Here is an 18,382-nt window from a genome sequence, read left to right as displayed (position 1 = left end):
GCCGGGTAGTTGTTTTCAACAGTTGCTTTGCTTATCAGATACTATATTGTATTAAGTGCTGTTGCTGTGAATACGGTGCTGCTGTCCAATTTCCATTTTTTTATTGTAAGGAATATAATATTTCCCTTTATTTTGTGTTTGCCTTGAATTTAGAGCAAACTTTGCTTTTTAGTACATTGTCGATGTTCAAGAGTAACAATCAAGGCATTTAAAAGGACAAGTTCTTTCAAGATCAAGATAAGCTTGCTGTTTTGATTTTTAAGATCCCTGCTGAGAAGCACTTTATGGGAACTGAAACCTAACTCTCACCCTTATGCGATGAATCAGAGAGATGTTGTAATAAAAGCACCCTGGAGATGACGATTCAGATCATATTCCTCACTCTGTTTCTTGGGCTGCAAATGTTGAGAAATCACACAGCTTTATTCAAAGATGAATGGACCATATGCAGGTCGGAAATGAAACCAGAATTCTGCTAAGAAACCTAGGTAACACTTTATTTGGATCGTCTTTACAAGTTTGTTGAGCATCTATAGATGCAGAAATGGTTTAAGACCACTCTCCCATAATCAATAACCTTGCGTAACACCCTGAGAAGATGTGTTAGCTCCCCCACTGAATGCCTAGGCATTAGCTTAGCGAACTTAGGCACATGTCCTTCATGCAGGAGACCTGGGTTTGAATATCGGTCAGTTACAAATTTCAATAAAATTCAGAAACTAAACTATTCTGTTTGTTTATTTGACAAAATCCACAAGATTGCGTGGCATCTAGTGTCTCACAGGTGTGATGGCTTTCTTACAGGCTATATAAGCAGTGTCCTCACCAGCAAATTTGAGGGGGTTCCTCTTATGGATGAGGGACGTTTGGAGTTGAGAGTCTGTTTAGTTCAGTCAGATGATTCACTCTATCACTGATAAGGTGGTAGTGATCCGTGAAGCTATAGTTAGCTAGTACCTTCTTAGACTCTGTCCCTGGAGTTAGTGGAGAGGAATGACTCTTGTCGATGTGTTGCTAACTATGCATGGAACATTAGACATTAATGGTGAACTCTATGTGATAACCTAGTCATATTATGTTGTGCTGTTTTAACAGAACCTTTGCAGTATCTAGCGCAGAACATCACATTAATGCACATACTGTAGGAAGAATGAGAATAGTGTATCAACAAATTAACTTAATTGTGTCAAGGACCAATGCACATAGGCTTAACTCGAGAAACTCAAAGACAATCTTGCTGTCCTTGTCCTTAAATACCATCCCAACAATAGGACATCAGAGACATCGATGGGAGAGGCCGGTTTGCCTATACTATATACATTACAATTGCAAAGGAATTGACAACAGCCGCAATATCCTCAGGACGTCCACCAGGTATGCTCATTCAACTGTAAATAGGTGTTCCGGGCTAAGAGAGGAGGCATTGATCACCATTTACAATGGAAGATCAGACGATCACTGTCTTTGTATCAGTCACATTTAAATACAGTCATGAGAAAAAGTTAGGACACCCCCCAAAATATTAAGTTATTCTCTTAAAAATATGGACATATCAATATGTTATCTTCTTTCTAACAATGTCTATAGATAAAGGGGATGTAATTGAACAAAAAACTATGAAAATGTAACTTTGTAATCATTTATTTAACGAAAAATTAACAATAATGCCAATTCCTACTGAGGAAAAAGTTAGGACACCCTATGCCCTAATAGCTAGTATTGCCCCCCTTGGCTGAAATAACCTCAATTAGACGTTTCTTATAACTGTCTACAGGTCTCTGACATCAATTGGGAGAAAGTTTTTCCCACTCCTCCTTGCAGAATTCTTTCAGCTGTGTGATGTTCGAGGGGTGTCTTGCATGCACAGCCAGTTTCAAATCAATCCACAGCATCTCAATAAGATTAAGATCCGGGCTTTGACTTGACCATTCCAGAACTCTCAATTTATTTTTCTTGAGTCATTCCTTGGTAGATTTACTGGAATGTTTTGGGTCATTGTCATGTTGCATGGTCCACATCTGCTTCAGCTTCAACTTTCGAACAGATGGTCTCACATTTTCCTCAAGCACCCTCTGATACAATACAAAATTCATAGTGGATTCTATGATGGTGAGCTGACCAGGCCCTGCTGCAGAAAAGCAGCCCCAAACCATGACATTTCCACCCCCATGCTTCACAGTTGGTATGAGGTTCTTGTTCTCAAATGCTGTCTTGGTTTTGCGCCAAACATGTCTACTCTTACTGTGCCCAAATAGTTCAACTTTGGATTCATCTGTCCAAAGCACATTGTTCCAGAAGTTCTGGTCTTTCTCTAGGTGTTCTCTGGCAAACTTTAGTCTTGCCCTGATGTTTTTTTTTGACAGCAGGGGTTTCCTCCTTGCACACCTCCCATGTAATGCAAACTTGTTCAGTCTCTTTCTTATGGTGGATGCATGTACTTTGACATCAATTGTGGCAAGAGATACCTGTAGGTCTCGTGATGACATTCTGGGATTGTTGGAGACTTCTTTAAGCATCTTTCGGTCAGCTCTTAGGCTGAACTTGCTTGGGCAGCCTGACCTGGCCATGTTGGTGGTGGTTTTAAATGTTCTCCACTTGTAAATTATTTTCCGGACAGTGGAATGGCCAATTTCGAATAGTTTGGAGATCTTTTTATATCCCTTCCCAGACTCATATGCATCTACAATTTTTCTTCTGAAGGCCTCAGAGAGCTCTTTTGATCTCGCCATGGTGATGCAACTCACTTCAACAATCAAGAGCAAACCAAACTAAATATCTGAGGTTTAAATAGGACAGGCTCCTCCAAAATCCTCTGTAACGATGTTCTAATCATTTGCACCTGATGTGGTGCTCTTTATTATAATTTTAGGCATTTTAAGTGGAACTAAATGTAGGGGTGTCCTAACTTTTTCCTCACAAGAAGATTGCATTTCTATTAATTACATTTTACCAATAATTTTTTAAATAATTTGTTTCAGTTGTATTTGTTTAGTTATATTACCTCAATTTTTCAATATTGTTCAAATGAATATCAAATGTCCATATGTTTGAATATGTTGAAGAAGACAAAGGTTTTCATAGGGTGTCCTAATTTTTTCTCATGACTGTACATTTAAATCACATGGTTGGCGCCACCAAATCTGTCTACAACAGTGAAGCCTACTCATATTGGAGATTTAGAGGTAGCTTTAGTCATACGTATCATCTCTGTCTATTGCATTACCTTATACATCAAGATATGGGTAACAGAACAGTTATTGTAAAAACATTGTAAATGACGATGGAAAGTTTGGACTTGGGATCCAACTCACATGGAAAAAGAATATTGTTCCTACTGTCTGCTGCAAAATTCCACGTGTCCACATATACATATAGACAATGTTTAGTGGATTATCTGAATCAACAGTATTATAGTTTCCTTTGTTATATGTTATGCAGTGCAGTTTGAGTTTTATAGAATTCTGGTGCTTCACCACCTGTAGGCTTTGTAAACACCACTTTTCACTGGCTTTTGACTCAACAATTCAATCTAAAACTCTTTGAAACTTTTGTTTGCAACCTAGATTAATTCTGTAGTTTTTTCTCTATGTATCCTGAGATAATGATATACTGAAAGGTTTGTACTGCAAAAACATGTTTAGGGCTGGCTAGAGACCCTATTGTACATTACTTTCCTTTTCATGGTGTCTATTTCTGCCAGCATTCACACACACACAGAACTCCCTCACTTTTTTTTCATGTCACCATAGATGTTATCTAGGGCTGCACATGGTCTCGATCCACGAATATAAATAGTTTTCAATCAGCAGAGATCAGATATGTGCTATCTGGCCAAAGCAGCAGCCAGTCAGGCCGGCAGGCAGGCAGGCCAGGGCTGGGGTTGGGCTGAGGTTCAAGGGCGACCCAGGTGAACTTAGCTTGTTTCCATAACACATTTTGAAATGAATAATAGTTAAGAGTATGTTTATAATAAAGGCTATAATAAATTAATCTACACATGCATCCCATCTTAAAGGTCCAGTATGTAGCATTTAAGCATTCTAAACGTTTCCTAATGGTTGTAATGACTATGAAGGAAGGACATATTTCAGTTACGCTGTCTTGGTGCTACAAAAGCGCTTTCTAAAAGGGTGTGTCCTACCCAACACTCGGTTTGTATACAAACATGTTGTAACTGACCAGGGGTATTCTAGGGGAGTGGACTCACCGATTTCTCTGGTGGCTGCCTCTTTGAATTGTGTGGGCATGCAGAAACACAGCAGCTAATGTCCGACACTGCAAGTCCATTTCAGGGGGTTATATTATTATTCGGGAGGATGATATAGTTTGGAACTTCGAACTGAATTTGACTGCAATGGCCAGAGGTGGCAGATTTCCAACAGACTCACACCTTGCTCCTTTAAGTATGGACATAATCCGGTGTTTAATTCTGCTGCAGCCAGGTTGTGTACAGAATTGTTGAGTTTTTTGTCCATGTTCCATAGAACATTACTGTAGGTTCCCCTCCCCTCTCTCTCTCTTGCTCTCTTTCTTTCTCTTACTATTTCTCTCTGTCTTTCTCTCTCTCTCTCTTTCTCTATGTAGTAGCTCTCTTTGTATGGTCTTGCTGACCACACTAATACATCATGCAGCACAAATACATCCTTAGTGATTGGCCATTTAAACCTGAATAAAATTGCATTTGGATTTTGTAAGAATATGGGTCCTGCTCCAAGTTTCCCAATTTTGGAAAATTATAAATTTTTCTTAGGGCTCTTTAAGTCACAGTGTCTGTTTGGAAGCAATATTGTTGCCTTTTTAGGATAAGTTAACTTTATCCACACAATGTTGAGGAGTTGGAGAGTGTTTTGTATATGTGTATGTGTTTTGTCCCCAGAATAACAGCCAAGGACATATAATCCTTTATTATGCAAAAATGGCTTAACTGTGAAGAATAGAACAGCCTTCAACAAGGCTCTTCAGCGTCATGACATCACCATTTCAATTATATTAATCATTTTGGGCCTCTGCTGCAATCTCTCGCTTTTCACATGCACACATATCAGATTGGTCGCTCAGTTCCCCAAAGCCATAAAGTCATAATGTAAATTGTAATGGAACCTGTCCGGTTTATATCTGGGGAACTCCACTATAGAAGGGGAAGCCTTAGGAGTAAACCTCTAATCACTTTCAGATGGCCACAGAGCCACCAAAGAGCTGTGTTTGTGCTGAGGTTCCACTGGGGGTTTACCCCGGGTTTCCTTGACTATAACAATAAGATGAGACTGTATTTGAAAAAATGTGTTTGTGATCTGACAGAATCACCCAGAGACCCCACGGTCTCTCCCCCAAAGAAAAATACTCTAGTTCCAGATTCACCACTACGATTACACAGATGACATGTTTACATTTCAGAACTAGTGAGTCAGATGTTGATGTGCATTAAATACATGCCTGAGCATAGGGTACAACTTCAAAGTTCATTTTGCATTCTGAAAAAACTCTTGTATTAGACCACAATATGATCCCAAAGCTGATTTTCTTGCATATTTGCTACATTTTGTCTTGTCATGTCCTTCCTGGTCAAATTATACAAAAGGTTTGTGTAAATGGTCATGAGATGTTTACTAACTGGTAAAGCAGCGCAAATATTAAATGTTCAGAAGTGTTTCTGACCCTGGGGACATTATGCCCTTGTGACAATCAAAAGTGCTGACCCTGCCTCTGTAGGCATGTGTCCCTCAGTGACTCCCATCTTCTTTCCACGAAGGGGGTCCAAATATCGGAAACATTTGGCACTGGACCAGAGAATTCAAATTTGGTCTCTAAAAAACGCTACATATGTATCTCTTGTTACATTTGGCATCTCAGCATCTCAGAGTTCATTCAAACATACAGTTTCCCACTACACATTGATACCTAACCTCTCCAAACACCCACACACACACACACACACACACACACACACACACACACACACCCGTGCTACTATCTCAGCTGGAACATCACTCCTTAAAAGCTCATTGATGTGGATTCTCCCCAGAGCCCTCTCCCTTTTTTCCCTGATAGGCGAAAGCCCCTGTTTTTCCTTTTTGGGACAGACAAAGCTGTGCTCCCCCCCCTCCCCCCTCACACACACACCCCTCCCCTTCTCCCCCAGCCCCTCTTTCTTTGTCATGACAGATGACTTCACTTACTCACCCTGGTCGGAGCATAGGCCCTCTAGCTAGGCATACTTACTGCAAAACCACCATACACACGCACACACGCAAACACACACACACACACACACACACACACACACACACACACACACACACACACACACACACACACACACACACACACACACACACACTCCAGGGAACACTGATCTTGTATAAAGGTTACAGCCACACTCTCACTAAAACCCAAAGAGCCCTCTAATCCAGCCCTGCTATGCCAAGGAATGAATCAGATGCTCTCTGGCCTCTCACAGCTGCACGCCAGTGTCTGAACTGAGGTTGTATAAGACTAAAAGGCAAAGGATACCTGCAAAGATGTCCTAAATTACTGTGAAGGATTCATCATAAAATACCTGCAGTGGACTGTACTGTACAGTGTGTCTTTCCACATATTGCATTTGGGTCCTGCTGAAAATATGCTAAGGCAAATGGAATTGGATTAAGTTATGGCCCGTCTTCAGCTGTTCCATTTGACAGAGAGGGCGAGGCTGTTTGAATTGGCTGAGGAGTATACAATGGGAGAGTGCTCATAATCTGAACATCTTGAAAAGATCCATCAGAATAATCCTCTATTTCGGTGTTAGCAGGTGCTCTCTTTGCAATGAGAGGGAAATAGCCATCAGTGGTGCAGACCTCAATCAATCAAAAAAATCACATTTTATTTGTATAGCACTTTTTATAAAGACAGTTGGCTGGACCTAAGATGCCCAAAAAGGTAGTGAGGAATAAACTCCTCTGAGAAATTGCCACTCTGTATTGAGGCAGCAACATTGCAAAACTATCGTCCCCTCCCTGGCACTCTCGCAACCTACCCCATATCCACAGACTTGATTAGCCTAGCATCCCCCTACTTGAAAAACCCATATAGCCACATCACAGTATAATGGGAGGGAAGTTTACCTGGGGAGTGTTTATTGACTGGAAGAGGATGCCAGTTCTCACACCAAATACAGATTTTTCTCCGTACCAACGTTTCAAATTCCAGCTCTCCTCAACAGCTGGTTTAACTAGCTTATACTCAGTCTCTCAGTCTTTGTAAGTTTCATTTTGTATTTCAGGTGTTTTTACGTCCCCCAAGTGAACTGGTGTGTATTGGATGCTAATTAAGGCTGTTCACCAAAATGGCTGCAGTCATATACTTAATCACTTCAATTGTTTTCCAATGTTGCCGACATTTTCCCTAGCTATTGTAAAACTTAAATGACTTGAACTTCCATGTTCTTTTTTAAATACACATTTTGTGAGAAGATAAAGACTATTATTCCTCATATACGCCCTATTATGAAGCCATTGGAGCGTGGCCAAATGAACCACTATAAAACATTAAACTCAATAAAGTGTTTGTTAGTTAGAGACCACAGTGAATGTCATGTCAGTAAATGCCTTGCTTAATTTTCCGGCACAATAGCTTCAAACAAGCTTCCAGAGGACAAAAGATGCAAGCCAGCACCTGTCTATGTGTGATTGACATTTTAATGAGTGAGGCTGTGAAACACAAGGCACTCCATGTGAGAGGAACCAAGCTCTAAACCCCAGCTATCGCAGGCTTAGTGTCAGCTGTAATAAAAAAAAGCTTTAGCCTCATGCCAAGACAAAAAAGGTTGTTTGTTCCATGGTGTATGTGTGCCATTGGAATAATTTTAAAGTCATATATCAAAGAGTGTGAATGGATTTTGAGCATAGCTACCAAGCCAAAAGGGGGTAGAGAGAGACTGATTTATGACTGGGGTTTGCTGCTAGGGATATAGACTGCTTTGGTAGTTTATTGTGTAAACAGTGTCTGTTGCTCTCTTGCATGCAAACGTGTAAATGTAGATGAAAGCACACACGCACATACAGTATTGTACAGACAGACAGACACACATGCACGCACGCACACACACACACACACACATGAAGCTCCCTAGCTAGTTATGACTTCATGATTTGGTCTTCCCTGGTGTCTCATGTTATTCTATCCTCATCTCCTTTGTAATCAGAGTTCAGAGGAATCAGGAGACTTTGAGGCATCCTGACTTGCACCAAATAACCTCTCATAAAATGTTATGTGTCATCTCTTAGACGAATCCTAGTATAGTAGAAGTGTACATGTTGCAACACGACTTATTGTCATCACTGTTTTTTTGTATTATCTTTACTATCCAGGTTAGTCTCTATACTTCAAAATATATTTTTTCAAGACTTACTGGTCGAAGACAGCAGCAGGACACTGAATATGTGAACTACAGTGACACACAAGTATCTTTACACTCAATCATTCTTGACACAATTGGCTCCCTTGACAAGAGATAAGGCTGCTAATTATAAGACCCTCCTGGTCTGTTTGTGGACACCCTTGACTGACGAAGTAATTAGGGTCATGCAGTTTATCTGTGAAGGGCCGGAGATGTGCTGCCTGTGTGTGATAAAGAGGGGTGATGTGCGGTCGCAAGGCTCTACTTCTCTCTCTCTCCAACACTAAAGGAGGCCGAAGGGAGAATGAAGGAGCTTAGTCCTCATGTCATTCAAGCCCTGGCCAGTGTGCCCCTCCCTCCTTCCCTCCTTCCACTCCTCTCACATGTCCAATGGGGATAATTTTAGCCCATGTTTAGAAGGCCAGGTTAATTTTGGCAGTCTGTCCCTTCCCTAAGCATGCTATAATGCAGATCCATTTGTACCAACCCTGTGCGCCTGGGCTTGGATATAGGCAGGTTTGTTTTCCCTATGCTCTGTGGTGCAGGAGAGGCTATTTACATGTGCATGTCACACAGCAGAAGGATGGAAAGGTGACATTGTTGGCATTTCAGAATGGCTGTCCCTCTCAGTGGCTTGAAAGGCCGGTCTCTTTAACACCCAGACACATATTTTGAATGGTCACACTGGAGATTCAGTACTGTATATATGTTTAAGACACTGTTATTGTGACTATTATATGTTATGTAAAGTTGGGTGACATAATTAGCTTTTTGAAATCTGTTTACATATGCTTTGTTTTGAATACAATGGTATGATGTTTATGATAGCATAATTAGACACCCTAATGTAAAATAGTGATATTCCTGGGGGTAAAAGTGGGTCAAAGTAGTGCAAAGAGACACAATTCCACTTCCTTGTGAGAATGAATAATAAAGTAATCTTTGTCTTGTACTAAATTATAGTATCACTGAAGATCAGCTACAGATCAGCTGTATGAAGGCTGAATGCCTTATTATTGTAGTGTCCTAATGCAGCACAGTTGAAATTATTGCGTGTGTGGTACAGCGGTAGTGGTTTCTCTAGCAGTGGGAACAACTGTAGTGCTCAGAGCACAGCTGAGCTTCATGGTCTTTGTAGTGGGTTCAGCTGAATAGCTCACTCTGTAAATGTTACATAAAGCTGTTATGTCTCTTTTATTGTGATATGACTCTTAACTCATCTATTTCTAAACACACAAACATCAAGTATCTGTGTATCTCTGTACACTACAGTAGAGTACATGTTTCCTAATAATGAGATAGCGATGGTAAAATAATGAAGCAAATAATAAACATGTATCCAAATGTGTCTGTAAAATACAAAGCTATGCACATACAGCATCACATGTTGACCATTTATTGGACTTTATTAGATAATCTGTTTGATCACATGAATGACATATTGGTATTTGTGTTTGTCTCTGTCCCCAAAGACAGTGAGATGGTGCCTCTGGACTGTCTTCGTCCTCGCTCCTTCACAGCTGCCTCCCTACGCCGTGACCCTGATGACCCCCGCCTCTCCATCAGCCTCTGTGACCTCAGCATCCAGCATCAGCAGCAGCAGGAGGAAGACGAGGAGGAGGAAGATGAACAACTTCACCCTCTGAGCTCCTCCACCTCCTCCTGCCCCATCCCCCAGAACTCCCTCAACTCAGCCCAGTGCTCTCTGCTGCCCGCCCTGCTAGACAGCGACAGTGACCTGCACTTTCACGCCCTCCACGGTGCCCACATCAAGGCCCTGGACGAACAGACGGTGGCGAGGTTGGACCACCGCGGTGAGGAGAGGACACTGGTCTTCACCAGCCGCACGCTGCGCTGTGGAGAGACTGTGTTCGTCAAAGTGACCAAGGCCGCTTCGCGCCTCGGCTCGCTCTCCTATGGGGTGACGTCATGTGATCCTGCCAGCCTCCGGCCCAGTGACCTACCCTACAATCCTGAGTCCTTGGTCGACCGCAAAGAATTCTGGGCGGTGTGCAGGGTGACGGCCTTGCAAAGTGGGGACATCCTGGGGTTTGTGGTTAACGCGGAGGGAGAGGTCTTGTTGAGCCAAAATGGCTCCAGTGCGGGGATGCAGGTGTGTGTGGATAACTCCAGACCTCTCTGGATGTTCTTTGGTTTGCACGGAGCTGTCACACAACTCAGGATCTTGGGTGAGTTCACTGCACTGCACTGCACTATGTCTTTGACACTGTTCCAATGTATTCTTAATGTCTTATGATAGTGCCTTTTGTTACAGTTCATGAAATTTAAATGACAACCAACTGCCCCCCTAAAATTTGACATTGAATTTGAAATGATCTTTGATTGATCTTTAATTTGTATTTACTTTGCCATAGTATGGTGATTTGAGGTGTCATAATTGTCACAATTGGTTGTCAAATGTGCCCATTTATATGCGTTATAAGGGGTATTATGGTGACTTCTTCAACTAGCTTACACCTTATGCCTCATTAAACAGAACAAATTAATCAATGTTTTTCAGGAAAACAGCAAGACCTTTAAAAGAGTTCTAAGCTGTCTTTTCGAAGTAGTATTTTTCCATTAAGAAATAACTGCAGTGTCTGATCCTTGAATGACCTGTGGAGGTTGGATTCCGACATGGTGGCCAAGTCATGAAATAGTTTTCCTCTCCCTCAGTTCTGAGCTGCTCTCTGAGCTTTTATCAACTCATATATCTCTCCTGGCATTTACATTCTCCATTTACATTTTGCAAATGAAGGCAAAATGTTCCATATTTTGTTCCATCTTGGTTTCTATGCAGTCATTTGTTTTTCTTTGTTTATTTGATGGAAATCAAATATTCAACAGATGGAATTGTGGTGCTGGATCACACACACACACACACACACACACACACACACACACACACACACACACACACACACACACACACATACACACACACACACAGTCTCAGTCCTTTAAGTCCTCTCAGGTGTAGTCCAACAGATCATGACCAGTCTGTACACTACATGACAAGTCTGTCTGGGTGAGGAAGGGAAAAAACCCTGTCTTGATTGAATCCAGCTTCCGCTGTTTGGCATTGAGATGCCAGTACCATATATCTGGGGCTGGAGCTCTGGGGCTGGGGCTGAGGCTGGAGCTGGGGGGCTGGAGGGCTGGGGCCATGGCTGGGGTTGGTGCCAGTACCATGTATCTGCGGCTGGAGCTGGGGGGCTGGTTTCATGACCACTGTATGATGAACGACCAGAATGATAACATGCCATCAATACTAGCTGACAGGGAAGACGAGGGTGCTGTTGGAAATAGGGAATTAACGACAAGCTGTGGTGGATATAGCTTGTATTTCAATTCACTTGGCTTTCCCGTTATTCTTTGCATGGGGTGGAAAGGTTGGAATTCAGCTTGCAATATGCTGCACGCAGAAATTAGGAATGTCTTGATGTGATTGGAAATGCTTTAAGAAATGACCTTGAAGATGTCGATTTTAAGGATGCAGGAGAAATTATACTTCTCTGTTTTGCCTTAAAGTGAGCTCGTTTGAATTAGAGTGCTGCACTATACTCTCAGACCTTGAGTTCTCTGATGGAGCCTTAGCCTTCTATCTGACCATTTATTATTTGGTCATGAAGTGCCTAATAGAGAATGCAGCTTGTAAGCACAGATGTGTGTGAGTGTTCTGTTTTTTTTTAACAAGGCCCATGGAGGCTGATTATTTGTCATCAGGCCTTGAACACCCTGTTCCCTTTGCTTGGCTTTGTTTTCTCGCCAAAAACTGTTAATGAGAAGGATTGTGTCTCAATCTGTTTGACGAGGCTCCAAACAGAATGTGAAAATGGTCTGAATCTGAAAACTGATTCAAGGCCTTTGGTTGGTTTGGTTATCATCCAACATATATTTTGATAAATACCTTTTGGGAATGTGACTGGACTAATCTGGGCAAATAGGGCCCTCTTCTCCTCCCCTTATCTCCTCTACTCTACTCTCCCCTCCCATCTCCACCTCTTCTCCCCTTCTCTCCCTCCTCCTTCCCTCCCCCCCTCCTCCTTCCCTCTTTCCCTGCCCTCCCTTCCTCTCTTCCCCTGCCCTCCCTTCCTCTCCAATCCTGTCCCCCCCTCACCTCTCCTCCCCCCTTGCCTCTTCTCTCCCTTCCTTCCTTTCCCTCCCCTCCTCTCCTCTCCAGGGCTGAGGTTATTTCTGTGCTGCGTGGGCTCAGAGCAGGCTCAAGCTCAGCTAGCATCATCTATCAGGGGAAGGCTCCACTGGCTGCTTATGAAGCCTTCCATATGCATTATTAAAATGTAATTGCAGCGAGGGCCTCAGACGTAGGGTTTTCCACCCACGCCATACTATCCTAAGAAAGATCCACTCCTCACCTCACCTCTCTCTGCCTTCTGTCTCCCCCTCCCTTCTTCTCACTCCCCCCCGGAGCCTCTAATGGGGGTGTGATTGCTCCTTGTTACCCTCTCCAGCTGCGTGTGACGTTTCTCTCCACCCACGCACTGCCGCCAAATGTTGCCGTGGAAACCTACAGCCTCTTCCAAAGTGCCTCTGTTCTGTGGTTAGGTGTTATCATCAGGGCTGTGAAATTATGCAGATGAGAGTCTGTGGCTTTTACAGCACATGGTCATTTAGGCTGTGTTTTCTTATGCATATCTTTGTTTGACTATTTTGCCTCAGTGTTTTTAAGTTTAGTTCCCAAAGCACACTAAGTGTGTGTGTGTGTGTGTGTGTGTGTGTGTGTGTGTGTGTGTGTGTGTGTGTGTGTGTGTGTGTGTGTGCATGCGTGCGTGCGTGCGTGTGTGCATGCATGTGTACGCATGCATGCATGCTTCAGTGTTTGCATCTGCATGAGTGTGTATCCTGTGTGTTTATGTATGTTTTAGCGTGGCTAAATGCAGTAAATCTGTGAAATACTGACACTATAAAAAAGTTTCAAATTGCGGTGTGGCAAAAGATCTTTCCAAATGATGAGTACGTGGTGAAAGCCACTGTGCATACTAGGCTACACGACCACAGTGGATTTATCTGCATTCACACAGACACACACAGACACATACACACACACACACACACACACACACACACACACACACACACACACTCCGAGTCTGCATACTCCAACACATTCAGATGCTGGCCATTCCAGAAAGGCTTTATGAATAGATATTAAGGGTATCTGATCTCCTATTAGAGGTGACCAGGATGTTCACTAACAGCTGCCCAGTCACCTACAGTATAGGTCATGTGAAGTGGCAAATGATCTGTGGTGGTTGTATGATGCAGGCTATTGTTACAAACAAACATATCTAGTAATATCTAATAAATCTAGTACATTGATGTTTAATTCTAACGTACCATGTCACAAAGCTCAAATCAATCTCCCGTTCCACCACATCCCAAAGGTGCTCTATTGGATCTGGTGACTGTGGAGGCCATTGTCATGTTCAAGAAACCAGTTTGAGATGATTTGAGCTTTGTGACATGGAAGTAGCCATCAGAAGATGGGTACACTGTGGTCATAAAGGGATGGAAATGGTCAGCAACAATACTCACGTAGGCTGTGGCATTTAAACGATGCTCAATTGGTACTAAGGGGCCCAAAGTGTGCCAAGAAAATATTCCCCACACCATTACACCACCACCACCAGCCCGAACCGTTGATACAAGGCAGGATGGATCCATGCTTTCATGTTGTTTACAGCAAATTCTGACCCTACCATCTGAATATCGCAGCAGAAATTGAGACTCATCAGACCAGGCAACGTTTTTCCAATTTTCTATTGTCCAATTTTGGTGAGCATGTGTGAATTGTAGCCTCAGTTTCCTGTTCTTAGCTGACAGGAGTGGCACCCGGTGTGGTCTTCTGCTGCTGTAGCCTATCTGCTTCAAGGTTCGACATGTTGTGTGTTCAGAGATTGTCTTCTGCATACCTTGGTTGTAACGAGTGGTTATTTGAGTTACTGTTGCCTTTCTATCATCTCGAACCAGTCTGGCCATTCTCTTCTGACCTCTGGCATTTTCGCCCAGAGAACTGCCGCTCACTGGATATTTGCTCTTTTTCGGACCATTCTCTGTAAACCCTAGAGATGGTTGTGCGTGAAAATCTCAGTAGATCAGCAGTTTCTGAAATACTCAGACCAGCCCGTCTGGCACCACCAACTATGCCACGTTCAAAGTCACTTAAATCACCTTTCTTCCCCATTCTAATGCTCGGTTTGAACTTCAGCAGGTCATCTTGACCATGTCTACATGCCTAAATGCATTGAGTTGCTGCCATGTGATTGGCTGATTAGATATTTGTGTTAAAGAGCAGTTGAACAGGTGTACCTAATAAAGTGGCCGGTGAGTGTATATTGTGTATGTATGTGTATGTAGTCTACTGTATGCTTCTTTGTCTCTGTAGTATGTGTTTCAACCAGGGCGTGCAGTCATTGACCTACCTATCATGTTTTTTTTCCATGCTGCAAAACATTTAGACTCTGACCTAGTTATGAACACTATTATTTACAGTAGTCATAAATGGTAACACAGTTTTTGAACACAAACATTATCTTGTTCTATTTGCCCCCTGTGATTTCCCAGTATTTCAAGTCAGTCTCTGAACACAACCTGGGCACCATATGAACCAATGTTTGCAGATGCAAACAAGGGTTGTTTATGTAGATTGAAACTGAGACTCCACCAGTTAGGGTGGTCCAACTCCAACATGAGAGACTGGACCTCCAAGGGAGCAGAGAGGGGCACATTAAGGCTCTATTCCAATTAGGTCCTGTTCAGTTGTGTGCACCAGATTGTATACATTCTTGTCATAGCAATAGGGTTTATAAGAATGTGTTTCAAAATGTCTTCTAACAAATGTTCAAGATTTCTATGTGTGAGGCACAGCTGTTTGTAGTTCTTTTAATATTAGGGAGGGAAGGCAAAGAACTTTGGCATTTCAGTTGGCATTGGGATAGAGGTATACAGAAAAAAGTTTGATATTAAGGTTAGTATGTGTACCACTGCATACAGCATTATATCACTGACACATAAGAGATTTATTGTGTCATGCAATTGGCAGTGTAAAGGCTGTGTGACAACTGATGATGTAATAACACTGGATAATGTCATAACTTTTGCATTTATAATGTAATAAAACCGGAAAATGTAAATACTTAACGGATAATGTAATAAACGTGTTAAACAGAAAATGGAATAACTTTATTACATTGTCCTGTAGTTATTACATTATCTGGTGAGTAAAAGCTTGTTGGGTGAATAATGTAATAACTTACCAAAATCATTGTCTTTACATTTTTGCTTCGGGCCCCATAATAGCTTGAGGCAGCTCTGGTATTACTTGTGAGTTGCCAGTAAAAGCAATAATTTCAATGTTCATGCCATGCTAATAGTGCCTAGTTGGCAAGCTCTGAAAACAGTAAACTACACCAGTCTTATCCAGTCAACCAGTACAACCCTGGTTCTGGAGAACTGAGTGCAGGCTTAGTTGTCACTCCACGCTGCAGCAAGATCACACATTTTGTTGCCCATATTTCATATTAGTGTGCTCTCTGTACACTAGCTCTCCTGTATTTAACTAAAGACAAACTTAACTTCATAAGTTGACATTTCTGAAACAAGTTGACGTTTTGCAATTTTCAGCATTTTATTGGTTATTATTAGGTTTAAGGAAGTTTTAAGGCCAAGGTTAGTGTAAGGGCTACTTTTGGAATGTTAATGTGATTATATGGAACTTTTGACCTATGGAGGAGCTCTTAAGCTAGGTGGGTTTCCTAACTAGACAGGGGCACACCTTCCCACACCCATGAGCAAAAGGACTGTGCGGTCCAATGAGATAAGAAATCGATGTGTGCAGTACAGTACCTTACATGCTCCTGACTCACTAACAGACACCCACACACACAAGCTGTAGACACACATGTCATCCGCAGTAAGCTATCCCCGTTTGTGTGTGTGTGTGTGTGTGTGTGTGTGTGTGTGTGTGTGTGTGTGCGTGCATGCGTGTGTGCGTCAGTTATATTTGAATGTGATTTCTATCTACAGTGTAGTACTGAGTGTTTTATGACAGTGTTCTTCTCCCCCCAGGCTCATCTCTGCATGCGGACCCTCGGGGGCCCTCCTTCCCCAGCTCCCCGTCCTGCACCCCTAACACCCCCACCCTACTGTACAGTGGCAGCTCTGAGCCCAACCTCAACACCAACCTCAACTCCAACCTCAACACTAACCTGAACATCAGTCTCAACACCAGTCTGAACACCAGCTATCATGCAGCCTACAGCAGCTCTACAGGTTTGTCTCCTCTCTCTCTCTCTCCCTCAGGCTTTGAGCAGCTATCAAGTTTTGCCATCTCTACCCTTACCCTCAACCCACTCTACCCTTTCATACATTTAGTGTTAGAAATGAGTACTCATACTGTATACTGCATTGCTTTTCCATATATCCTTTTCCATATCCATTGATCCATAACTAATACCTGATTCCACTGTGTCTCACAGGTACAACCCCTAGCTCCCCTTTCTCCAGCCACCCAGAATCCCCCACCTTTCCTTCATGCTCCTGGAGTGATGAATGTACCATCTGCTACGAGAACGTGGTGGATACAGTGTTGTACGCCTGCGGACACATGTGTCTCTGTTACGCCTGTGGACTCAAACTCAAAAAGATGGCCAACGCCTGCTGCCCCATCTGTAGGAGGACAATCAAAGACATTATAAAGACCTACCGCAGCACGTAGGATCCAGGCTTGGCTTGTCCATCTGTCTCATCTACTTCTCAGCTAGCTAGGAAGTTTGTCAAAGACTATCAAATACATTTTAAAGACCTACAGCAGCATGCAGACTTGGCCTGCCCATCTGTCTGTCTCACTCATCGTAGGGTTTGTCAAATACTATGAATGACATCATAAAGATTGACAGCCCGCAGCACTAAGACCTGAGTTGCCTGTCCTACTCAACCATGGCTCAGTTATGTCTTGTCTGCAGTAGGTTGTCTTATCATTCAGGAGGACCATCAATGACATACTGTAGAGACACTTCATGATCTAGACAGAACTGACCTCAAGGATTCTATTATGACCCAGCTATGAAAATCATCATATAGACCATTAAATTCATCATAAAGACACTGTGGGTGCAGGTAGCACTGTTCTCCAGTATCCTACTGCAGGACCAGCTACTGTAACTGTATGCAGCTCCTCATCCACCATGGAGGTGGTCTTATCTAAGGGGATCTAGTTCACATGCTACAGAACAATAATCGTCCTCCCACTGCTGATAGCATCACTGCTAGGCTGTTTCAGAGACGTGAGTCGTGAAAGAAGCAGGGGAAACCATCTATCCATGGTTTTATGAGCACCACGACCAGACCAGACGCATCTCAACGCTCAGAGTGTTGCACATAGAAATATTTTGTTTAGAACCAACATGCAGACTGGAGAATTTGTGTGAAAATCTATACAAAACATTTATATCTCTGGCACTCTGAATGTTTCTGCACGGTTGGATAAGCCACTCTGGACGCAGTGACTCATGAACGAATAGTCAGACAGTTCTTTGTTTGTTTGTTTGGAAAGAGAATAAAGGGAAAGTGATGATGCTGGTGGATAGGGCTGAATATAGAATGCCCTCATAAGCTATCAGGGTTGTTGTAATGGGAGAAAGAGTCATGTCTGGGAATAACAAGGAGAATATTCGGATAGTGGATAATATATATAATTTTCATAATGACATAAATGTGTTGTTTGTATTGTTACACATTGCAACTGATTACCAATAGTCAACTACTAGTAACTGTGTTGTGCTCACTGGGCTCTTGCTTTATGAATACCCCTCTACAAGCCTTCTCTACCAAGTCCTATAGATACTGTAAGTTAGATTAGGTGGAGTAAAGAATGTGCGAATGGAGTCACCCAAGAAGGTGTACAGTAAAGTAAAGTACAGTGAAGGAGCTTGTAAATTGATGTGGAGAGAGAGAGGATGTTCTATATGCTGTACTGAGAAAGAC

The 18,382-nt window shown here is 42.5% G+C and overlaps 1 protein-coding gene across 1 annotated transcript in view; it reads left to right on the top strand.

Moving 5' to 3' along the window:
• Positions 1 to 17,114, top strand: part of LOC310823471 (E3 ubiquitin-protein ligase NEURL1-like) — a gene marked incomplete at its 3' end in the record, with an annotated part of 31,779 nt that extends 14,665 nt beyond the window's left edge. Inside the window, exons 4-6 of the mRNA XM_083696335.1 lie at positions 9,850 to 10,566; positions 16,466 to 16,669; positions 16,876 to 17,114. Coding sequence (XP_083552461.1) covers positions 9,850 to 10,566; positions 16,466 to 16,669; positions 16,876 to 17,114 — 1,160 coding nt within the window. The remainder of the gene's footprint in view (positions 1 to 9,849; positions 10,567 to 16,465; positions 16,670 to 16,875) is intronic.
• Between the last annotated feature and the right edge of the window lie 1,268 nt (positions 17,115 to 18,382).

This window comes from Argentina silus (assembly GCF_951799395.1).
Source record: "Argentina silus genome assembly, chromosome: X".
NCBI classification, from domain to species: domain Eukaryota; kingdom Metazoa; phylum Chordata; class Actinopteri; order Argentiniformes; family Argentinidae; genus Argentina; species Argentina silus.
Note: the sequence above shows the minus strand (reverse complement) of the source record. Positions and strands in the feature narration are given on the sequence as shown.